Below are 25,314 nucleotides of genomic sequence, written 5' to 3' on the forward strand. Positions count from 1 at the left end.
AAGTAATCCAATATGTGTTAAACATGGTAAAAATATATGTTAAATCCAGTATATATATATACATATTTATACAATTATCTTGATGCAGAGGAAAAATCAGACCAAAAAGGAAAAAAAAATGAGGGAAAACAAAATGCCAGCAAACAACAATATTAAGAATGAAAATCCTATGTTGTGATTCATGCTCAGTTCCCACAGTCCTCTCTCTGGGTGTAGATGGTTCTCTTTATCACAAATCATTGGAATTGATCTGAATCATCTCATTGTTGAAAAGTGCCACATCCATCAGAATTGATCATCATATAATCTTGTTGCCATATACAGTATTCTCCTAGTTCTGCTCATTCCATTTAGCATCAGTTCATATAAGTTTCTCTAGACTTTTCTGAAATCATCCTCCTGATCATTTCTTATAGAACACTATTCCATAACATTCATATGCCATAATTTATTCAGCCATTCTCCAACTGATGAGCATCTACTCATTTTCCCATTTCTTGCCACTACAGAAAGGGCTGTCACATTTTTGCACATGTGCAACCGTAAAATTTTAATAGATTTTTATCAATCTTTTTGGTGATCATTTAATTACTCCATGTATCCCACTTCTTCCCTAAAGTCATCTATTATAATAGAAACATTTTAAAAGAAATAAGAGAAAATAAAATCAGCAAACATTGAAATAATATTTGTGAAACACTTAGCACAGTTCCTTGAAACAATAGATGCTATGTAAATGCTCATGCCTTGCCTTCCCTTTTTTTATGGTTCCCCACAGAACAATATTACTACATTACAGTCATGTGTTACAATTTCTTCATCTTTTCTGCAGTCCATAAGTATTAGTTTCAAATTTATTGCTATTGCAATGCTACTGTAATTATTTTGAGGTCTATAGAGTTGTTTTGTCAGTGACCTCTTTGAGTGTTTTACTACCTAGCAGTGTAGGACAAAGGACATAGACATTTTAACCACTTTATTTTGCTTAAATTCTAAATTGTTTTCCAGGATGGTTATATTAATTCTCAGATCCATCTGCAGTGCATTACTGTATCTGTCTTTCAAAAATTCCTGCAAGTATTAATAAATAGTTTCTGTCTTTGCCAATTTGCTGGGTATAAAGTAAAATTTAAAATTGATTGAATTTTTACACAGTTATTAAGTTTTCCATTCTTTTGAGAATTATTCCTATTCTTTGACTGTTTAGGACCAATTTCTAAGAAATAGGCAAATGTTTATTAGCAGAATTTAATCTGAAATAATTTATGTATTTATTTAAAGTAACTTCCATTATCTAACGTGCTTGTCCACATAACCTAATTTCTTTTCATTACTAGATATGACCAGGTCTCTTGAGTATCTGTGGGTAGATTGGTAGATTTATTTACTCTTGTTAAATATCCTTTTCTTTCATTAGTCATTTCTTTCTGTGTCTGTCCATCTATGTCTGTCTCTCTGACACACACACACACACACACACCCCTTTTATAAACACTTCTACAAAGTCAGCATTCTCTTTCAATTTTGTACTTTTTAAAAGAAGTCCTATAATAATTTTAAAAAATTCTCATCTCTGTCTGCTTTTAGTTATAATGTCACTAAGGATTATTGTCATGCTTTGATGCAGAAAGTTGTTGACTGTATGACTTCATTGGATTCATACTTTTTTGTTTGTTTCTATATGTCTATTGGCATTTTATTTATTTTTACATTTCTACAGGAGTAGGAGCCATGGAAATGAAATGAATTTTGCCTTCTCTTAGTTTTTAAAAATGTAAATTGTTAAGTGAATGTGTGATTAACTCAAGGTTACTTTTATTAAATCTTATTTTTTTTTTCTGCCAAAGACAGTTGAACTTAAAAAAAACAAACTTGCAAAGTATTTTTGTGTTTTTGAGATGTTTCACAAGTTTAGAATTTCATTTATTCATTTCATTTTCATCCAAGTTTGAAGATAGAAATAGAATTGATTATGGTTATTTTATAATTGTAGTCTTTTAAACTTTTACTAACATTAGTAATATAAAAGGTCACTGATTAGTATGCTTATATCTGTGCAAAATTACTTCTTAGGGTTGTGCTTTGAAGAATTAAAGATTGCTTGGCCAAATAAATAGATTACAATTGAAGTTTCTACTTCTGTATCATCAGTGACTCATTCAGGTTACTAAATTAGTGGCATTAGAATATTGTATAATTTAATTAGTATCTGCTGTGTACTTATTTGCTTGTACACTAGTATTAATATTATTTTATTAATGTATTATAATTAATTTAGAGTTCCCTCATACTTTGTAAGTCATTGAGTTCAGACTTCCTAATTTACAAATGGCAAAGCTGAGGTTCAATGTTGTGACTTGCCCAAAGCCACATAACTAGTCAATTTCAGGGGCAGAATTTGAACCCCTGTCTTTTAACTCCATTAACTACATCATGCTGCTTTTCAAGGGACTGAGGAAATTTTTGAGATTAGTTTTGTATGATCATATTGTAAAGTGCACTTTAAAATAAAATTTCTTTTCTTTTGAGGAACCTACACATTGTGAAGCTAATCCTGACCTGATTTTTGAAGACATGGAAGTCATGACAGACTTTGAACTACATTTACTTTGTAAACAGTATGCACATATTAATGACTTTATGTTAGACATGGACCTCATTTTGGACTCCGGGAAATTCAAGAAACTAGAATGCATTTTATCTGAATTAAAAGAAAAGGTATTACTCAGAAATGTCATTGTGTATTTCCTTATCCTCAAGCCTTCATTTTTAATAGTTTGATTTTTTAAAAAATATAGTCTGCAGCTGCTAGGAGTGCTACTTTTTGTAAGGTAATGGAATGTTATTGATTACTGCAAATTCCTACTATATTTTAGTTTTACAGTTTTATTGAAATGGTGAAATTACTATTTTGAGGCTAGGGACTTTGTCCATTATATAACTTTACATTTAATGTACTTGGCATCTTATGTTTAAGTAGGACTGCATTATAATTCATTGCATTATGTTGGCAAAAATCAAATCCTTAATATTTCAGTATAAGATGGGTGTGTTGAAAATGATAAGAATATAAAATAGTTATTCAATTTTCATAGTTTTTCAGTAACTGAAAACAGGCATAATTTAAGAAAGATTTAAAAAGGTAAGATTTAAGAAGCTAAAACCAGGTATCAGGTATGAAGTAACCTGATTTCATTTTTTGGAAAATTTTATATATGCACTTGACTTTTTGCCCAAAATCCTCTCTTGTCCCCTTCCATTTCTTCCAAGTGCTCTTCCTCTCACATTCTCATTTTCTTTTTTCTTTTTATTAAGGTGAATTACATTTGTAGTAATTTTATTAATGAACTGATATGAAAATCTATAAACATTTCTATAGGTCCAGGTCCTCCTTCTTGCTAACAAAAAATAATACCATCCTTTTAGTCACCCAGGCTCAAAAACCTGAGAATCATCTTTAATTCATTCCTCTTCCTTTCATTTTATTCAATGAGATGCTAACTCTTCTTATACACTCTCATTTTCAATCTCTCCCTGTCTACTATTGTCTTCCTATTTCATATAAATGCTCTGAACTATCCTGTGTTGAAAATGATTTAAAAAAAAATTTTTTTAAAGCAGACCCAATTCTTCATTTGATCTCAAGCTATTGTTCTATTTTTCTTCTCCCTTTTGCAACTAAACCCCATCATTTTTTCTTTCTTATCTTCTATTCGGTTTTCATGGTTGCAAGCATGCAACCAGTTAACTAAAATTGTTGTTTCAAAATTTGCCAATGTTGTAGCTGCTAAATTTAGTAACTTTTTCTCTTATTCTCCAGATAAGTTTTGTTATTATTTAAGTTCTATAAAGTAATATTTTATAGTTTTTTATTATGGCATTGAAGAATAAATTAATTTAGGTAGTATTGTCATTTTTATTATATTAGCTTGCCTTAACTACTTATAATTACTGTTATTCCAATTATTTAGATTTCTCTTGTGTTGTTTCATATAGGAACACTACTAAGTATTTTATATTATCCTTTGTTATTTTATTTTATTTTTTTAATTTAGTATTTTTCTCCAGTTATATGAAAAAGCAATTTTTAACATGTTTTTAAAACTCTGAATTCCAACTTCTTTCCTCTTCACCCTTCTGACCCTTCCTCATTGAGTATGCAAGCAATTCAATATAAGTTATACTTTATGTAAAACTTTTTTTCCATAAAAAACATGTTGTGAAAGAAAACGTAGTCCTGTTCTTCCCCCTTAAAAAAAAAAAAAAAAAAAAAAAAAAAAACACTTCAAGAAAAATAAAGCTTTAAAGAGTATGTTTCAATCTGTATTCACACACAATTTTCAGGGGATGGATAGCAATTTTCATCATAAGTCCTTCAGAGTTGTCTTGGGTCATTGTATTGCTGAAAAAAATAGCTGATCATCTTCAACAATATTGTTGTTACTTTGTATATAGTACGTTTTACTTTACATCAGCTCATGGAAGTCTTGCCAGGTTTTTCTAAGAGTATCTTGCTCATCATTTAAAAAAAAATACTAAATAGTATTTTATTTTTTCAAAATACATCTAAAGTTAGTTTTCAACCTTCGTTATTATAAGGTTTTTTTATGTTCCATATTTTTTTTCTCCTCTTCTCTCTTACTTCCCCAAGACAGCAAGTGATCTGAAATAGGTTATGCATGTACAATCATTTTATTTTATATTCTTATTTTTCCCAGTTACATGTAGAATAATGTTTTATATTTGTCAGTTCTTTGTTATGCATAGCATTATTTATAATATCTTTCAGAGTAGTCCTAGATCACTATATTGCTGAGAATAGCAAAGTCAATAAATTTTTTAACATTTTAAACATATTTCTGTATTAGTCATATTGTGTAAGAAAAACAAGAACAAAAGGAAAAAAAACATGAGAAAGAAAGGAAAATAGTATGCTTTCCTCTGCCTTCAATCTTCATAATTGTTTCTCTGGATGTGGGTGGCATTTTCTCACAAATCTATTGGAAGTCTTGCATCATTGCTTTGCTGAAAAGAGCAAAGTCTATCAAAGTTGATCATCTGCATAATATTGCTGTTACTATGTACAATGTCCTGGTTCTGCTTACTTCACTCAGCATCAGTTCATGTGAGTCTTTGCAGACATTTCCAAAATCAACCTGTGCTCATCTTTTCTTATAAAACAATAGTATTCATATCTGTAACTTAATCATTCTCCAATTGATAGACATCCATTCAGTTTCCAATTCCTTGCTGCTATAAATATTTTTTGTACATCTAGTTCTTTCTTTAACTATTTTAAATGAAATTATTCTATCTTTTTTGCAGTTGTTAATATAGAGAAATGCTGGTGATTTTTGTGGAGGGTTTTTTGTAGCTTGCGATTTTACTTGATGGTGGTTTTTTCTCAACACTTTACCTTGCTTTCTCTGCTGCTTTTGACTTTCAACTTTTGCTTGCAGATGATCAACTTTGATAGAATTTTTTGATGGCAGAATTCTAGATTTTTTTTTTTTATCCCCAGTACCTAGCCATTTGTATTAGCAATAAATGTTAAATTGAGAATAAATCCTTAAGTAGTTTTTTGTTTTTTAACCATGAAGGAGAGGAAAAAACTCCAATAGGCTTAGGCTTAGTGTTACATTCTTTAGGAATAAAAGGTTTGTACTATAAATAATTGGTAAAATTATTTTTTTTTACAAATGCAAATAAGTGCAAAATAAATCTGGTAAAAATCCAGATATGAAAATTTTTACATGCTAATTAGAATTTTAATTGATTTGTTAATTTGTGTCTGCTTTCTCTTCATAGGGTGACAGGGTTGTATTATTTAGCCAGTTTACAATGATGCTGGACATCTTAGAGGTTCTTCTAAAACACCATCAGCATAGATATCTTAGATTGGATGGAAAGACTCAAATTTCTGAAAGGTTGGCATTTTTACAACTGATTTCTTCCAGTGTCTTTAGAACATTTATTAGGCATTTCCTTATTTCTATTCTTGTAAAAACTGCAACTAAAAACATAAAAATTTCTTTGACAGTTGATATCTTCCAGTGTCTTTAGAACATTTATTATGCATTTTCTTATTTCTATTCTGGTAAAAAGGGCAACTAAAAACACAATTTCAGATTTCTTGTCTTTGTGTTATTGTTAATTTAAAACTTTGTTCATGCCATTTAAAATGCTTTTTTTGAGAAAACATGATGGGAAGTAGTCTAGACATTTCTAGAACTTAGAATATTTTTCTGTAAGTTGAGTCATTTTTCTAATAGTAATTACTAAATAGATATTTTTGGCATTGGCATTTCACTAGTATCATATTTATGGACACTTGCTTATTGGAGATATATTTGTAAGAATTCCTGTGGAGTAATATATTACCTCAAAACTAAAACATAAACTGGAACTTAGTGAAATTTCTTAACAATGCAAACTTTGGAATAGCAACCCAAGAAACATATTAATTCTGGACAAGGAAAACCAAGACCCAACCAAAGATTATTAACAGATGGGGACTTTACCTTTGCCTTTTCTTTAAGTCCCTGTGATTATGATTATACCTTCCACTTGCAATATCTTGATCTACAAATAAAGGAGAATGTCTTGGGGTTATATCATCATTGAGGATAAAACTTTGTCCAACTCTTTGTTAAATGTTATGATGCTATTTCTGAGTAGTTGAACTGGCTAGATACTTTAAACTTGTAAATATATAATTTGGAGAAAGGAGTCAGTGGAGAAAATAGGATATGGAGCTCAGAAGGATTGTAAAATTTATAGTTTTGATTACTAAAATACATATTTTTTTAGGTTTTACAAATACTATGCAAAGCTTCAAATATTACTATGTGAAGATGATACCAATCCACATGGATGCTTTGAGTTTTTTTTTGGGGGGGGGGCAGAGATGGGTTGAGTTTCTTCATACATACTCAACTATTTATCCCTCCTTTGTTTCAAGTGATACAAAATCTTTTGACTAGCAAGTTTACTGTCTGTGGCTCATAACAGTATTAAATGCTTATTTTTGGCTTTTTAATATTATATACTAATTCATTGCAGGCAAAAATATTTTTTCATTTGTAGTATTATAAACATTTTGCTTTTTTAGAACTTTACAAAGTTTTTTCCAGTTCGTGTTTTTTATATTCTCTTTGACATCTTAAATTTATGAATTCATTTTTTAGGATTCATCTAATTGACCAGTTCAATACAGACATGGATATCTTTATATTTCTTCTATCAACAAAAGCTGGTGGACTTGGCATAAATTTGACCTCTGCAAATGTTGTTATACTTCATGATATTGACTGTAATCCATATAATGACAAACAAGCTGAAGATAGATGCCACAGAGTAGGTCAGACTAAGTAAGTATACTGAATTTTCCCCTCTATGTTCTGACTTCTTGCCTCCCCTTCTTTAGCAACCCACCACCTCCAAATTGAAAAAAGAAAAAAAAATTGTTTTAATAGATAAGCATACTCAAGCAAAAAAAAAAAAAAAAAACAAAAAACAAACTTCCCACATTAGTGATGTCAGAACCTTTAAGTTCTATTTCTGAGTATTGAGTGGATTACCTCTTTTGCATAGATCATTTGGAACCACATTTGACGATAACATTGATCAGAGTACTTGAGTCTTTCTCTACAATGTTATTTTATTCTGCTCATTTTCCTCTGCATCATTTTTTACAAGTTGTATATTTCTCTGAAATTTTGTTTTGTCATTCTTAAAACATAATCTATTTTTTTCAAAAACTGATTGTTTAGCCATTCCCCAATTGATAGGCACCTTCTTAAGTTTCCTTTCCATAACAGAGATATGCTGTAAACTTTTTTGTGTTTTCACAAAATATTTTAGTCCTTTTCTTTTCTTTGATTTCTTTGGAATTTAATGCTATTGCTTGGTCAAAAGCTAAGCATAGTTTAGTGACTTTATGTTAAGCATAGTACCAAATTGCTTTCCATAACTTATAGACCCATTCACAACTTCAACAATACATTAATGTGTCTTTTCTGTAGCTCCTAATTGTTTGTTATTTATAATAATCTGGGATAGAACTTTTGGGTTGCTTGCTTTAAATTAAAAATTTATATACATATATATATATGTTTCAATTTTTAATTAATTTAATTTTAAATATTTTAAAAATTAAGGTATTTTATTCATAAAGTTGTTAATAACTTGGATTTATTCCCTTGAAAATTGCCTGCTCATATGCCTTGATTATTGAAGAAAGAGTCTTTTTTTTTCTAGAATTGAATCACTTCCTTAAGGGTCTTTGAGATCACTCTGATCAGAAACATATTAGGGGAAAAAAGGGAAAGAAAAATATACTTAATTGTTTCCCTTTTAATTCTAACTGTATTTTATTTGTACAAAATTTTGTTAATTGTATATAATCGAGGATTTTTCTTTTCCTTTTTTTTAATCATGAAATTTTCCCCTATCTGTAATTGGGAAAGGCATTTTTTCCCTTCTAATTTGTTTATGTGTTTTTTGGTGATTTTTTTTGTTTTTGTTTTTGAGGTATATGGTACAAGATTGCTCTACCAAGTAATTTGGTAGCTTAGCATGGCATTGACTAAGTAAATTTGTTTAGGTATAATTGTTTAATTAATACTTATCCATTATTCATCTTATGTAAGAAAAGATCTACATATTCTTTATCAGATTCTTTTTTTTTTTTTTACCCCCCCCAAAAAAAAAAAAAAAAAAAAAAACCGGTATGGCTTTCTTGTATGCACTACGACACCTAAAATTTTTGTTTCTTTGAAAATACAAAACAGTGTCACATCAGCAATTAGTTTCCTAGAAATAAAACTTAATAACACGGATATGAACACTAATTTGTAATGTTGCAGATTCATTTGTGTGCGATGACAACAGCATGGCTGGTTTGCCTTTTTTTTTTTTTTTTTAAGTACATTGTGTAACTATAAATATGTATACATATGTTGGATTTAACATATATTTTAACATATTTAACATGTATTGGACTACCTGCCATCTAGGGGAGGAGGTGGAGGAGAGGAGGGGAAAATTTGAAACAGAAGATTTTGCAAGGGTTAGTGTTGAAAAATTACCCTGCATATGTTTTGTAAATAAAAAGCTATAATAAAATAAAGTACATCATGGATAATAGTTGTTCCATAAGACATCAATGACTTTTCTGCCAAAATGATATTGGTTAGAACAATATTATCTGTGATTTGACTAGACAGGTAGCCTTGAAATAATAAAAATTCTACAGAATATTTTTTGTTTTGATTTAATTGGTTATAAGTACATTGCTATAAATTACATTTATCTTCGGATACTGAAGATAAAATAGTTTCTATGTTTCGCCTGTGGAGACTATTACTTTAAAAGTACTGTTTGGGGCCCAACAGAGTTTGGCAAATTTATCACAACAACAGTCCATTTTGTTAATTCTTCTCCCTTCTGAAATACATACTTCAGTGTGTTAAATAAAGTAGGTTTTGACTTGGGAAATACTAAGAAAGTCAAATTGTTTCTTTGAATTATAGGACAAAAGGAGCAGAAAGAGTGGGTAGAAGTTAGAGACACGATCCTTTATAGTTAGAGTTTTCAAAAAATGAATGGACTTTTTTAAGGTAGTAAATTCACCGTCATTGGAAATGTTCAAGTGCTGAGGAGAGGAGATCTATCACCTTAGAATTTTTTGCGTAGTGCTTTATACTTCATTGAGTACTTTCAGAAATTTTTTATTTTATAATTTTTATCAAGTACCATGTGAGATTATCATTGAAAATGAGGAAATAGCATATACAGAAATTTTGACTTCGGTTAATTAGTGGTATAATCAGGGACTTAAAGGCTTAGTGGATATAGAATGCTGGAGTTGGAATAAGGAAAATCTTGGTTTGAATCCAGCCTCAGGCACTTGGGTTAGCTATGTGACCATGTACATATCACCAAAACTACTTCTGATATTTATAGTATTTATCTCTGATTGTTCTGAGGAGGAAATGAAGTATTATATATAAAGTGCTTTGCAAATCTTTAAAGTATCATGATTCATTTTTCTTCATATTTAGAATCTCATTTTTTTAGTTCTTCATCTATTTTTTTCCTATCCTGTGCTTTCTTACTATTTTTATAGCATTATTTTCAGATATTTTATTTAAATGTTTGAAAAAAAAACTTTGCTGTCATTTTCTAATTCACTATATACTTTTCCTCAAAAGTTCTATCCCCTGAGACAAATAAGTACTATTAAAGTAAAAGCAGTTGACATACCATGTCTGACAAGGTATTTGATACTTGTAATTCACCGTCTTTCTACTGAGAGGAGAGAAGTATGCTTCATCATCAGTCTTCTTCTGTCAAGACTGGTCCTTGCATTTATCTGAATTCTAATAAAACGACGCTTTGTTTTCCTTTCCTGTAGTCATTACGTGTGTTCTTTTTTTTCCTCCTTAATTCTCTGTGGGTCAGTTCAAGAAAGAGATTGTAATCATGATTTCTCATGGCTTCTAATTTTCTATTAAATTCTCATACCACAATTTGCATAGCCATTCTCAGTCAGGGAGTATTTATTTTCATTCTAGTTTTTCACTATCCCAAAAAATTTTTATGAACCATGCCCAGGTGGAAAACTTTAGGTCATTTTTATTATTTAAAACTTAGTCAAGCTATAAAGTTACATAGAACCAAAAAAAAAAAAAAAAAAGATTATATGTATGACAAATAAAATGTTTGAGAAACATAATTTCTGTGGATTTAATGACTTTATTAATTATGGCTAGTAAATAATTGATAAAAGAATTGGTCATTTGGCCATCTATTGTAAACCAAAGATAGGTCATGGTAACCTACTGATGCTTATATGCCTTTGCCAAGAGTCAATGTTTCCAATAGAAAGCAAACAACTGGTCAACAGGAAATCAGAAGAATGAATACTATAATAAGAGATGGGCCTATTTTCTTGTGAGGCTAAACAGGGATCCTCAAACTTTTTAAATTGGGGGTCCAGTTCACTGTCCCTCAGACTGTTGGAGGGCTGAACTATAGTAAAAACAAAAACTTTGTTTTGTGGGCCTTTAAATAAAGAAACTTATAGCCCTGGGTGAGGGGGATAAATGTCCTCAGCTGCCGCATCTGACCCACGGGACATAGTTTGAGGACCCCTGGGCTAGGAGAATGTGATTTTGATGTCACTTTTATTCTCAGACCACTAACATCTCCTGGCAGACTAGATAAAGAATCTATATACATCCTCTTCCTTCAAGCCTGAATAGAAACTATTGGGCTTCCCCACTTGGGTGAGCTCTGAACAAGTAATCCAATCTTAACCCTATTCTTCCGTTGCTGATTTGACCTAGGAAACAGTTGAGGAAATAGGAAGGGAAAAAATCCTTCATTTCCCCAATAATAAGAGAGAAGAATAATAATAAGTGAGAAATAATTTTTCTCATATATGAAACCATGAACTTCTGATATTTATTTTAAAAGGATTTATTAAATTTAACATAGTAATGACAAAAATTGCCTAGGTTATATATCCTTTAGAATTTTTTTCTAAAGGATGGGCATCTGACTGCCTAGGAGGGAATTTGCAACTTAGGCAGAACTAGAACCCACTATCTGAAGTCTAAACCTACATTTAGACTTGGAAATTTTAACATATCTGTTAAGTCCTCTAAAATAAGTTTTGTAATAACGTATGCTATGTGCAAACAAATAGGAATAATAAAAATTTCCTGCTGTCCTTCTGATTTTAGAGAAGTACATGTCATAAAGTTAATAAGTCAAGGAACAATAGAAGAGTCTATGCTCAAAATCAACCAACAGAAACTGAAACTAGAACAAGATATGACTACAGTAGATGAAGGTAAGTTCCTAGTGTGTTCTATAAAGAATTGTTCCACGTAATTAGCATCCTAGAAAATAAATTGTAATAACAATTATAATAAAGTATCATTCTCTAGACTTTTTTGGAAACATTCATACTGATGTGAGCATTATATAAAAAGTTTGAAATATATTTCAGTGAGAAGAATTTTTTTAAATTTTAGTAGCTTGATTCTTTTTATATATCTTAATAATGTGTAGTAGAAAATAATGTTTCTCATTTAGTTCTTTAAAAAATTTTCAAAAACACTTACCTATGATATTATTTGATTCTCACAACATTACTGTGAGGTAAGTGCTATTAGTTCCTCTATTTTGTACTTAAGGAAAGTAAGGCCAAGAGAAGTGAAATGATTTGTCTTAGGGACACATAGCTAGCTAGTAAGTGGGGGTGGGGGCACTTCATTTTTCATTTATTTATTTATTTCCTTGATTATTTGTTTGTTTATTTTTGCTGAAGCAATTGGGGCTAAGTGACTTGCTCAGGGTCACACAGCTAGGAAGTGGTAAGTGTCTGGGACCAAATTTGAACTCAGGTCCTCCTGACTTCAGGGCTGGTGCTGTATCCATTGTGCCACCTAGCTGCCCCTGTTGGGAGTGTTTTAATTGAATGGGAGAAAAACATAAAAACTATAGCATTCAACTCTTATAACATTTGCTTTTAAATTTTTATTCTCTTTCTTCTCTCTTTCTGTGTCTAAATCGGTAATGAGCATCTAGCTGTAACCTAACTGACCCCACTTTTCAAAGACCAGTATGGTGTTAAGTAGGCCATTGCCTATTTAGGTTATTTTCCCTTATACAGTGATAACATGTTCCACCTCTGAATGTTCACATTTCTTTTCCTTTGCAGGTGATGAAGGAAATGTACCTGCAGATATAGCTACATTACTAAAGACTTCATTGGGTCTCTAAAAGAAGGATTTCTAATTGAGAAAATACCAACTTGGTGCACCCAAGGACATAAACATTACTGAAGACCATGGGATTTATGAACATTTATAACTTTTTATAATATCCATATTGTATTTCTCATGGTATGAAAGATTTTTGCCACTAAATGAATTCTCCAGTTGCTCAAACCTGAAATATATAATTGCCACAGAAAAGTAGTCCTTAAGATGTTGAATAATCATATTTTACAAAGCAGTTTTCCAAATGGGGATTAGTTGGTGATTGTTTGTAACAGATCTGCTAATGCTTTAGATATGTCAGTATTTTTGTAATTATTTCTACCTCCAAATATATATAATACTGTCTTTCACTGGATAATGTGTGTAGATTTTTACATGTGCCTTATTTGACAATGCTTATGTTTTGTTTTGCCTGTCTTAACTCATTTTTGAAGTACTGTTTTTATATTAACTTAGTCAAATAAAACTGTATAGATTATGTAGCTTTAGTTTTGTTACTGTTTGAAGCAGATGCTCACCATTGTCATCAAGAACTCTGACAAGAATTTTAAGGTGGTGATCTTTTACCAACATCCCCCTTCACCTCCCACTCCTTGTTTGTCTAGGAACTGTTTAGTTTTCCTAAGAATAGTAATGAAAAAATCCTCATCTTGGATTTTTTTCCTAGATGGATGGATTATTACTATGGATTACTTAATTTTTGTTCTTCCCCTTAGCTTTGCAGTAGTTATGCACATCCCTTTGGCTAGCCTTATGCATGCCTCTTCATTTGTTTCTCTTGGCATTTGCTGCCCTGATGCTCTTGTTTCAGCTTTTTTTTTTTTTTTTTTTTGTTCAGATCATTATTTATTCCTGCCACATCTCCATACATCAACAGATTGTTGATGGAATTCTTCTAGGCTGGCAGAATAGATTCACTTATTGAATGTGAATATAGATTGAGGCAGCATTAGGTACTACACAGGAATTAAATACAAATCCTGGGTGGAGACATTGAGATGAATACATCATCAACTCCACAGCACTATCAAGATTTAATTCACCAGTTTCCAGGATAATAACTCCTGAAGAGTTAGAACTCCACTTCAGTGTGGGTGACACAGTGAAGAGTTGGAAGAACTTAAGTTGTCTTTTGGATACCATCTCTCTATGAAGTCTTTATAAAATTTTGCCTATTGTCAGTCAAAATTGCTGTTTTTATTGTACATCTATTTCTTTGTGTAACTTGTGAGCTTCATGTGTTTTTGTTTCTATTCTGTAAATACTATTATAAATAAACTCTTATTTATAAATGGAAAGTGTTAAAAACCTATAGGATGTTAATATTTTGCAAGGGATTGTACATTTACAAATGAAAACAAAGATATGAAGTAATAACTTGCTATGTATGTTGAAATGATTTGAAATCAACTGAAGCCCCTCAAAATTTTTGAGATAGGTTAGTAGAAGTCTCACAGTAGTGACTTACATTATGGAAATTTTGATCATATTTTGATTTAGATGTTTGTTTAAACTGTTTGGTAATGTAAAGCAATGATTCTTTTTGAACTATGAGGACTTCTTTTTCACATTTAAAATGTTGGCCCCCATGTGATAGTTCAATTCATGTTGCATGTTTTGTTGGAGCTTAATAGATCTAGCAAGTTATATTTGGTGTACATATGGATTTAAGGAGGGCTTTCTAAAAGGAGAGACCATTAGATTAAAATTTACTAATGTGAGCGTCACTTGTAAATGGAGTAAGCTATTTAGGATCATAGCTCTTGATCTAGAAGGAACCTTAGAAGTTATTGAGTTCAGTTCTTTTATTTTACAGATGAGAAGACAGGCACAGAGAAGTTAAGTATTTGCCCCGAGACACTTATCTAGAGTCATATACAGGTTTTGAGCCTGGGTGATCCTGATCCTTTTATATCTAGTACTCTGTTTACTACACCCATGGAGAAAGTACTGGAAGCAACATATTTTTTGATTTGTCTTATACAACAATATGGCATTAATGAGAAATTAATGCCATATTAATTGATTGATTGATTTCCCACAATGACAAATGTAGTGGAGAAGATGTTAAATTTATAGTTATTTTTCTAGATGACATATAACATAACTAAGAATGACTTTTACATGGTTCAAGCCAGGGGAAGAAGAATAACCTCAGACCAATTGCTGGTCTACATTCTGGTTTCTGGCCTCTGTTTTATCCAGTCAGAAATTACAGGAATGCTTTGAACTTTTTTTCGTAAGGCTACCAATTTAGGATGCTTGTCCAACAAGTCGTTTTTAAGGACCAAAAGTGTGGTGCTGCAAATGTCCCAGTAGAAATCAGCCCAGGTTACCTAATCAAAGAAGAAAAAAAATTGCTTAAGGTTTTCATTTGTGTATAAACTATTAATCTAACTGAATTGTAATCAAAAGACTTAACTAAATGCAGAGTTATTAATCTTTACCTTGCCTCTTAGTGAAAACCAAATAATTCTTCCCCAAATTTCAGGGAGACAATTGCCAGGAAACTTTTATTTCAGGAGGAGAGGAATGAGAACTTCAGAGTGGGAGTGATAACATTCTTTCTATAAATTGTACTCTGAAGAAAAAAAATGGAGATGTAGGTACAGAAATGAAATCCTCTCTAGAAGAACCTCTAGATCATAGAATATATCTATAATGGGACCTTGAGTTCTAGAGCTGAAACAAACTAGTCTCTTCCCCCTATAGTACAGATAAGGGAACTGAGGTTCAAAGGGAAGTGACTTACTCAAGACTCCAAAATAACCCAAACCAGGAAATCAAGTATTCTTTCCACCAAGACCCTTCCTTTATTTCTCGAATTTGCTCTTTGTTATCTCTGCTGCTTAATTGGGTAGAAGTTTAGTTGATGGCAAAGTTCTCAAAGAACCTTTAGATATTTTTCTAAAGGTTTTATAAATTTTTAATTTGTAAAGGCTCTTGTTCTTAGTGGTGAGAGGAGCAGAGTAGAGAGCAAAATGAGAAGAAATCACTTCGTAGAGCTAAGTGATCTCATTTTTTACAGTATTCATCTGTAAGATAAAAAGTTGATACTGTAAGGTCCTTTCCAGTTCTAAAATCCTATGAATTCCTATGACGAGGAAATGTGAAGTGACGAGTGAGGGAAGAATGTGATGGAAGTAGTTGGAGGGAATAATGTGAGATGAGAGGCTGAGTTAATAACAATATCTGAACCTGTACTTCCCTAATAGTGGCTCCAGCCCTGGCTGACTTGGGCTTCAATAGTCCAGCTCCCATATCTGCAGCCCTCACATTAGGCCATATTGCAATCTTTTTCTGTAACTTGACCGAAAGGGTCTTCAAGACAACTCTAGTAGCAGATGGAATGAAGGGGGTATAAACCTATGTGGTTTGAGTTTTATAAGCTCGGCATATCCTGAAATCCAGTTTCACGTTGAAAATGTTCTTGAATTGTTAATAAAATTATATCCTGGCAATTGTGGACAACAATTCTGTGACTGGTCCATTATAATACAATTTTATTTGTTGAGTTCTCAATATTGTCAGCTTTGTATTTTCAGTATGAAGATTTCTGTTTAGGAAAGATAATTTTTGGTGTATTCTGGCCATGTGGTTGTGTTTGTCTAGGTATTAGGTAGGTGTTAAAATAATGGTTTCTACTGCTTCCTTACATAATCTGCATTGATCAATAAATCTTATCTCCTCAAGGATAATCTTTCTGTAACTGGTGGGAATGATTTGGTCTTGTACTATCATAGACCCCTCATTTCAGTACACAAATGTGTGTAAATATTGTTAAATTCATGTCAGTTTTGCCCATTAATAGGGCCGTTTGATAGGCTCTACCTAAAGTAATTACATTTGGTTATATTTGATAAATCCAGTGGTATTTACTTTTGTTCTGTGAATAGATTTTCTGTTCATTCCAGAAGTATTTTTGTATGTTTTTAATCTGTTTATCTTGTGTTTTGAAAACATAAATCAATCCAGAGCCTGCATTTTATTAATGTTATATGTTTTTTTATTTGGGTTCTTCCTAAATCTGTTATCTGTCTTACTGTTCCAAAAATGTATATTAAGTAAAGTATTATGTAGATTTTAATATTTCTAAATGTGTTCTTCCCATTGAGCTTTTTGGGCAGCTAGATGCTGCAGTGGATACCTGGAATTAGGAAAATCTTGAGTTCAAAATTGGCCTCAGACACTTATTAGCTGTGTGACCCTAGGCAAGTCACTTAACCTCTGATTGCCTCAGTTTCCTCAACTGTAAAATGGGGATAACAGCACCTACCTCCTGGGGTTGTTGCGGGGATCAAATATTTGTGAAGTCATGTATGTTCCTGGCACATAGTAGGCGCTATATAAGTACTTACTCCCTTCTATTTGACAATGCCAATAAGTCTCTTGACATATAACTTTGTGCTTATGTGTCTTTCTTATCACCTTTGTCCATTGGCTCAATTTGGCTTCAGAATTTGAGCTTAAAGCCATTAGTCTTTTTTTCTTGGGCATATTTTTGGGAGGGTGACAGAAGGGATAAACCTTCTATTAATCAGTGAGGAGAACTGAAGGAACTCTGAGGAACTTTTTCTACTAGGGAAGATTGGTAATTCCCCTAGAGAGTTGCCTAAGAGAAGTGACTTGCCCAGGCCCCCATAGCTATTATGTCAGAGGCGGCTTTTTATCCATTACTCTAACTGTACAACTTTACTCTGTAAAGAGGTGCTTTATCCATTACTACAACTGTAAAATGGGGATAACAGCACCTACCTCCTGGGGTTGTTGCGGGGATCAAATATTTGCACCTCTGACAACCATTAAGACTATTAATGTCATTTCCATTTTTCAGTGAAGTTTAGATGCAAATAGTCCTGGGCCAAGTCTCAATCAATATTTTTTTTTTTAATTCTTTTAATGTTCTGCCAACTTGCATGGATAGGTAAAATAACTATTGTAATTGCATAAAAGTATTGGGATATATACTCAACTTATGTAGGCTCACTGAAAATATCTTTGGGAAAAACTCCAAAGTAACATACTGAATTTTTATATGCTTTAAAAGAAAAGTAAGCTGTATGTTAGAGATTAAGTTTTCATATCAAACCCTTTCTTTATATTATGTATATATGGAAGTTATCTTTTTGTAACTTGGAGGTTATGGACATTTTGTATAGTGACATCTCTTTAAAATGTTCTTAAAATTTTTATGGATAATCTTATGTTCAAGCAATTGTGGGCAAAAGTCCTGTCTGTTAAAGTGATCCAAGTCCAGTGGTTTATTTTTTCATTTCTCAGATATTTTAAGTCCTGTACTTGTAATATGAGGGTTTGTCTTCCATTAATTAGTGAAAATTAATAAGCTGATATATATAATTCTAGCTACCAGGTTATGTTTTTCTACATATTTAGTAGAAGCTAAACTTTTGCATCCTGAAGTTATGGGTTGCAGTTTCTACTATTTCTTGGCATCATGTAAAGTGACTAATGAGCCCATCTAATTTCTAGTGGCAATGAACTGATTTAGAATTGCTAGCATAAACACCTGTGTTTTTATGAACAAATCTGCATGCCTTGGCCATTTGTTTGATGCTTCTTTTATTGATGTATTTTGGGTTGGGTTTGTGAAGATGGTGATCATGGTAGGCTAATTTCACTCTTAGATCTTAACTATTTTGCATTGGCCAAGGACTTGCTAGCAAAGCACTTGATTAGCTTCCCCTCAAGTATAAGGCAGATCCTACCTTTTGAAGAGCAAGTATTACTTCCAAAAGATACCAGAGACCTGTATATATATCATTTGTACATATATAAATATATATTTTTTTTGTATTCTGTCTCTTCCTCTGCGCCTCCTACCCTGCCCCCAAACTCCCCATTAGACTGTGAGCTCCTTGAGAGCAGATTGATTTGGGGTTTATTTATTTTTTTATTTTTTCAGCATTTGTATTTTCATTGCTTAGCACAGTGCCTGGCAATTACTAGGCATTTAATAAATGCTTGTTGACTTGACTTCTCAGAATATAGGCCAGTTATGTGTTCATGCATTTGATAGAAAACATTCTCAGTTTAGCCATTTTTGGGGTTTGTTTGTTGTTGTTTTTTTAAGACTATAAACACTTTAAAACAATATATTGACTGAGAAACAAAAAACTTCCCAGTTGATTTTTCCAAGTTGTTAACAACTTGTCAATTTAATAATTACTGAAAAGGCCTTCTGAGACTAGCAACATTTCTCCTGGTTTTTTTTTTTTTTTGATTATTGTAAAGACTGACTCCCACATTCATGGCTTATGTGTATTACAAATATAAAATAAACCCAAATACAAAAAGAATTCGTATATTTGATGTACACATGGGAAGTTTTTTTTTTAAAAAACATGACATCAGCAAAACACTTTAAAGAATAGTTTATATAAAATATGGTATTTATCACAAACAGTCTTTTATGGTTCTGCTAAGCCTTAAACTCTATTACCCATCTTAAATAGAATTGAATTCTGGCTTGCAAATTGAAAATGAAATTATAATAAAATAACTTGATGTGGATGACACAAGTTATGACTCCACCAAAAAACCCAAAGTTTCAACTTGTGGAGTCTCTCTAATAGTAATAATAAAGCAGTTTTAAGATTTTCAAAGCATTTGATTTTATTTGATCCTAACAACCTTGTGTGATATCCCTCTCCTATGGTTGAAGAACTAACTGCCCATGATTAAGTTATATAGTTAGTAACAGAAGCAGGATTTGAATTTATGCCTTCCTGATCCCAATCCACCTTTCTATGCACCATGCCACCTCTGTCTCTATCAACCTACCAATAATATCAAAATGTCATTTGTACTTTAAGTATAAAATATTCTATGTCAAAGAAGAGTTTGAAGGCTAATTGGACTGTTGGATAAAGATGATAATGAGTATCTTATCTATCTTATGGGCAAGATAATAGAGTATAAAAATATCAAGAAAGCTGAGGCTGTGTATGTCAAAAGATTTCCTGGTAGTCAGAAATGAAAGCACTATTGGATGGACAGAGCTATTGACAAACATGCAATATCAGTGCACATTTTAAGTTGCTGATTCATAATCTTCCAACTTCAAAGGTAAAGAGATATCTTTTTGAGGGGCCAAATTTGAATATTATAATTTCATAACATTTAAGTTTTCATGGATTTGTTGATGTTCTTTTTTCATTATTGTACTCCTCCTATATGTAGTTTTCTTGATTCTGTTTACTTTTTGTCAATTTATGTAAATCTTCCCATGATTCACAGTATTCCTTATAGTTGTTGCTTTAATTATGGTAATGTTCCATTATATTTGTGGACCACAATTTTGCTAATCCATTGTTCAGTTAGTGAGTATCTACTTTGATTCCAGTTCTTTGCTATCACAAAAAGTACTGCTATCAATGTTTTTGAGTGTATGGTTCCTTGGTTTTTATCACCAAGCTTTCTCATCTTTTTTCAGTGGAGTTTAAAGGACAAGTTAGTCATCTGTTGTTTTTAATTTAATGATTTGCAGACCATTTGTCCATCAGAGTAAGATGACTGATGACTTGTTTCTAAAAGTGTATTACACTTTAAGCTTATCTTCTGAATATTTACTGAAAGTAGTTTCAGAACAATTTTAGTAAAAATAATGAAATAGATAACTAAACTCACTATTATTACTAAGCCAATTATTTTTAAAAGCTTTGCTACCCAGAAGCATTCTCATGACTTGCTTCTATGTTTTATCTAATGTGATTGGTCAGTATTGAAAGGAAGCAATATTGTTTTTGTTTTGTTTTTTTTAGCTTCCAATACATATCAGCTCTTTTTTTTTTTTTTAAGGAAGCAATATTGTGACCCTACCCATATAACCAAACAAGTTAATTTATTTCATTCTCAATCTCATCTGTAAAATGCAGATATTATTATCATTAAAATCACAGGATTGTGATGAAGATGAAATTATATGTAATAATATAGCATTTGGTAAATCTTACAATATTATCTAAACATTATATTATTATTATTATTTTGGTGCATTAGGCCACAGTTGATAAGAAACGAGTTAGAGAATACAGTAGAGGGTCAGAAGATCAAGGTTAAAAACATGATTAATACGTTTGTTACCTTGGGCAAGTATTTTGCTTCAGTTTCCTCATCTTTAAAACAGATATAATGATATATCATTTAGCAGTTACCAAAGCTTAATGAAGCATATAAATTGCTGTTCTTAAACATCTGAAGGATCTATGATTTTTTAGTGTAGAATATTCCCTATGTGGGAGCTATCAGCTTTTTAGTAGGTAAGTCCTGAGAAGTTGCTCAAGGCACATGGAGATTAAATGGTTTGCCCAGAATCCCATCACTTGTAAATGCCAGAGATAGGATTTAAATCCAAACTTTGACTGTTTAGTCCTCCTCTAGCGAGGTCGGCTTGCTAACCAGGTCAGGTTGCCTATTTTTTTTTTTAATTACTTTTTATTATATATAACATCACTACCATTATTATTATTATCGTCAACAAAAATAAAATTTACCTTAAAAGCATTACTGCAATGATATCTTAAACTACTTACAGAGTTGCCAACAAACCAGTCTTTCTTCCCTAAATAAAGATCTAAATCTTGTAGTAAGCTAGGAGCGTCATTTGTGAGCAATTCGTTAAACATCCGGTCCTAGGAGAGGGGGAAAAGAACAATATTAGAGTTTAAGCCAACCTGTAACTGAAAATTTTATCTACATCTGGAAAGTACGGGCTAGTTCCTTGGAGGGCCTCAGGGTCAGCCAGTCAGGATAAACCAAAGCCCTTGGTCTTTAGGGGGAGAAGTGAAGGAGGCAGGTAAGGTGCCATATGGCTTGCCAAAGATGTATCCTGGATTCTGGAGTCTCCAGCTTCTCTCCTTGTCCTGCCGCCAAATGCCTCTCACTTCTCTTCCTCCGCGCCCCAGTCCTTGCCTATGATTATTTTACTTCCAAACATTAAGCAAGCACCAATGATGAGGAGAGCTATCATCCAAATATATGCTAATAGAGCCATTATCTCACATTGAATAGGTAGCCTTAAGTGCTCTCTTATCTGATTCAGAGTTTCAGCCCTCTCCATCTCCCACTTTCTTTTGTTTTAGAACACAGGTGGTCACACCCTCCCTGACTTCTCAGGAAAGGGGGTGAAAACACCAAAAATGAGATGATCACACCCTCCCTGACTTCTCAGGAAGAGAGATGAAAAACAAACGAAAGTGGGGAATCAAGCCAGATATTGTTAGCGGGCTTCTGGGCTGAAGGATCTTACTAGAAACAGGTATACACAAATCCATCGGCATGGGAGATGTTACACAAGCACACAGCAATAAAGCACAAGTTAGTAGTGATGATTCCCCCTACAGCCAGTGCAGGCTCAATGTTGTGTAACAAATATGAATTGTACATGCAAGTAGTGGTATAATAAACTATATGAATCAACATGGTATTGTAAAAGATTTCCAGAAGTCCTAGAAGGAGGGCATGTAAACAACAGTCAAACACCTCCTTGAGCAACCAAGCGATAGTCCAAAACTAATCTATTGTCCGTTACTTCACGTTTCAGGGAGTCCAATGATCCTTGCAAGTTTTTGAAATCCTAAAACAGTCTTCTTATATAAGGGTTTTCAAGTCCTACAACGATCTTATCATGTCTCAGGGATTCCAATGATTCCTGAGGGTTTTCAAGTCCTGCATCCATCTCATTAACAATTTTTATGTCCATGAGTCAATTGCTATAACAGCCATGCTGTCTTCAGTGGTGGGCACAATCAGCGATGGAACCACCCGATGTTTCTTGGGTTTTCTTCATTTCAAGGGTCTTCTCCATCTCTCTCCAATGGACAAGGAGCTCATTGGCACCCATCTAATTCTTTCTCCATCTGTAGAGATACAAGCAAACACTCTCCCCCAAGCAGTTAACCTATCTGGTCCCTTCCATTCACCACTTTTTTGGATCTCTCCACATCACCTAGCAATTATCTAAAGATAGTGGAGCTGCTCGCACTGGATATTGCCCTTCTGGTGGGTCATAAAATCTGTCTGCTGCAGTCAGTGCATCTTTGTCAATAATCAAGAAGTTAATTGTATAAAGAGCTAAATTTAGAAGCTCTCTAGGGTTACCTGTGGCTCCCCTTTTCTTTTGTTTTTGGAGGAACATCTTAGTCTCTGTTTCTTCTCTCTACTGCCTGTCCTTGAGGATTAAAGGGTATGCTATTGGTGTGTGAAATCTGATACTGTGCACAAAAATATGCAAAATGTTTAGAAGTATATGCAGGTCCATTATCTGTTTTTATTGCTTGTGGCACACCCCTAATTGCAAATGCTTATATAAGGAATTCAGTGACCACTCGGGTTGTCTCTTTTTGCTGATGGTATTGCAAAAGTAAATCCTGAAAAGGTGTCTACTACAACATAGATAAAAGACAGGCAGCCAAAAGATTTATAATGGGTTACAATCATTTGCAAATTTCATTGGGTCTCAAATCATGAGGGTTCTTCCTTGGAGGGAGCATAGGAGTGTGGAAAGGAAGGCAAGGTGTACACACTTACTATGCTCCTAGCTTCCTCTTTTGTTATCCCAAATTGTAAATGTAAAGCTTGAGCAGCCTGATGGTATTTAGAATGAGGTTCTTGGACTGCCTGAAATAAAGGAGTATTGGCCAACATGGTTAAAAGGTGATCTGCCTTTGAATTACCATAAAAAATAGGACCTGGAAGTCCACTATGTGAGTGGACATACAAGATATAAATCTTAGCTGGATGCTTTCTCACTTGCTCTTGAAGTTCCTTAAAGAGCTGATCTATATTAGAAGCTACAAATTTTATTTGGGCTGTGGCAATTCTTTGTAGCACACCTACTGAATAGCCAGAGCAGATATTATCTTTATAGCTCCTGGATAATAAGAACCAGAATGATTGCATACAATTCATTCTGCTGAATGGGCTGAAAAGGAATTCTGACTACTCTCTTTATAGTTAAGTCACGAGAGTATACAGCACAAATGTTTTGGGATGCATCTGTAAAGATAGTTGTTCTTTAAGAGGAACCTCAGAAACCTTTTCTTCAAAAATCCATTGCCAGTTATGTAATAGCTGGGTTTTCTTTAATGGAGACCCATGTGTAAAATTTGGAGCTGTGGCCAATAAAATTTGCCACTCTGGGATGGTTTCACAACATACATTTGTACATTGGTATAAAAGGTGTATATCTTGTCAGGTCTTATCCCAGATAATTGTACTACTAGCTTAATGGCGTTTAATAAAATTCTAGCCACAAGCACTGGGTAAGTAATAAGGCTTTGTTCTGGTTGTGCTGGGAGGTTCACCCACTCTATCATACTGTGTCCTTGATGAAGGATTGCTGTGGGTGCCTCTTGTGTGGCAAAAATTGATATTTCCAAGGGTTTTTGAGTGACTTTTTCAACTACATTCAATCAAGCCAGTTCTACTTCTCTCAAAACCTCTTGAGCCTCTTTTGTAAGCTGGCATGGTGAGTTAAAAGCACTGTCTCCTCTTAAAATGTCATATAGTGGTTGCAATTGATAGGTAGTCAAGCTTAACACTGGATACATCCATTGGATATCTCATCAATTTCTGAAAATCATTTAAGGTATTTAGCTTCTCCATTCTTAAGGAAAGTTTTTTATACTGTAAGCACCTTAAGATATACTTCATATCCTAAATATTGAAAAGGAGCATGTCTTTGAATTTTTTTCTGGAGCTATATGCAATTTGTAGTTCCTTAGTTTTTCTCTGGTCTTTTGTAGACATATGTCTTAATATTTGCTCCTCAGGTGCACATCCCAATATATCATCCATTACTTTTGGAAATGCTTTTCTTACTGGAGTGAGAACAACAGCAACATACATTTGACACATAGTAGGGCTATTTTTCATTCCCTATGGCAAAACTGTCCATTCATATCTTTTATAACTAAGGCTGAGCACTGAAAAGTCAAATCTTTTCATATTCTCCTTATCTAGAGGGATAGAATAGAAATAATCCTTAATGTTTATAACCCAAAGAGGCCATTCTCTAGGCAATTGAGTAGGAGATGGAAATCCAAGCTGAAAAATTCCCATAGTTTCCATCTGTTCATTTACTTTTCTTAAAATAGTCAACATCCTCCATTTTCCAGATTTTTTTTCTTACAACAAATACAGGGGAATTCCAAGGACTTAGAAAAGGTTGTAAGTGTCCTTGGTCAAGTTGCTCTTGTGCTATATCTAATAAGGCTTGAATTTTATTGCTGGCTAAGGGCCACTGTTCTATCAACACTGGTGTGTCAGTTTTCCATTGAAAAGGAACAAGTGAGAGTGTTGACAGGCCTTCAAAACAGCAGCCCTGCCTAAAAAACCTAAGTATTCATTTGTAATCCTAACTGTTGTAAAATGTCTCTTCCCCACAGATTGATGGGGATTTTTTCAAGGAGTAAAAATACCTGTTTCACCTTCAAATGTCCATCTCAAAGGGGTAGTACTAACTTCAGCTGCTATTGATTCTCCTATGCCAGATATATAG

General features: G+C 32.8%; 2 protein-coding genes across 2 annotated transcripts in view; one reads left to right on the top strand and one right to left on the bottom strand.

Moving 5' to 3' along the window:
- SMARCAD1 (SWI/SNF-related, matrix-associated actin-dependent regulator of chromatin, subfamily a, containing DEAD/H box 1) overlaps nucleotides 1-14,092 on the top strand; it is an 89,095-nt gene extending 75,003 nt beyond the window's left edge. Inside the window, exons 20-24 of the mRNA XM_051966324.1 lie at nucleotides 2,530-2,718; nucleotides 5,809-5,927; nucleotides 7,188-7,370; nucleotides 11,751-11,860; nucleotides 12,734-14,092. Of these exons, the coding sequence (XP_051822284.1) occupies nucleotides 2,530-2,718; nucleotides 5,809-5,927; nucleotides 7,188-7,370; nucleotides 11,751-11,860; nucleotides 12,734-12,795 (663 nt within the window). The 3' untranslated portion in view covers nucleotides 12,796-14,092. The remainder of the gene's footprint in view (nucleotides 1-2,529; nucleotides 2,719-5,808; nucleotides 5,928-7,187; nucleotides 7,371-11,750; nucleotides 11,861-12,733) is intronic.
- A 489-nt stretch (nucleotides 14,093-14,581) lies between these two features.
- HPGDS (hematopoietic prostaglandin D synthase) overlaps nucleotides 14,582-25,314 on the bottom strand; it is a 43,926-nt gene continuing 33,193 nt past the window's right edge. The window contains exons 5-6 of the mRNA XM_051966326.1: nucleotides 21,347-21,445; nucleotides 14,582-15,130 (exon numbers count right to left, since the gene is read on the bottom strand). Coding sequence (XP_051822286.1) covers nucleotides 14,966-15,130; nucleotides 21,347-21,445 — 264 coding nt within the window. The 3' untranslated portion in view covers nucleotides 14,582-14,965. The remainder of the gene's footprint in view (nucleotides 15,131-21,346; nucleotides 21,446-25,314) is intronic.

Source organism: Antechinus flavipes, chromosome 6 (assembly GCF_016432865.1).
Source record: "Antechinus flavipes isolate AdamAnt ecotype Samford, QLD, Australia chromosome 6, AdamAnt_v2, whole genome shotgun sequence".
Taxonomy (NCBI): Eukaryota; Metazoa; Chordata; class Mammalia; order Dasyuromorphia; family Dasyuridae; genus Antechinus; species Antechinus flavipes.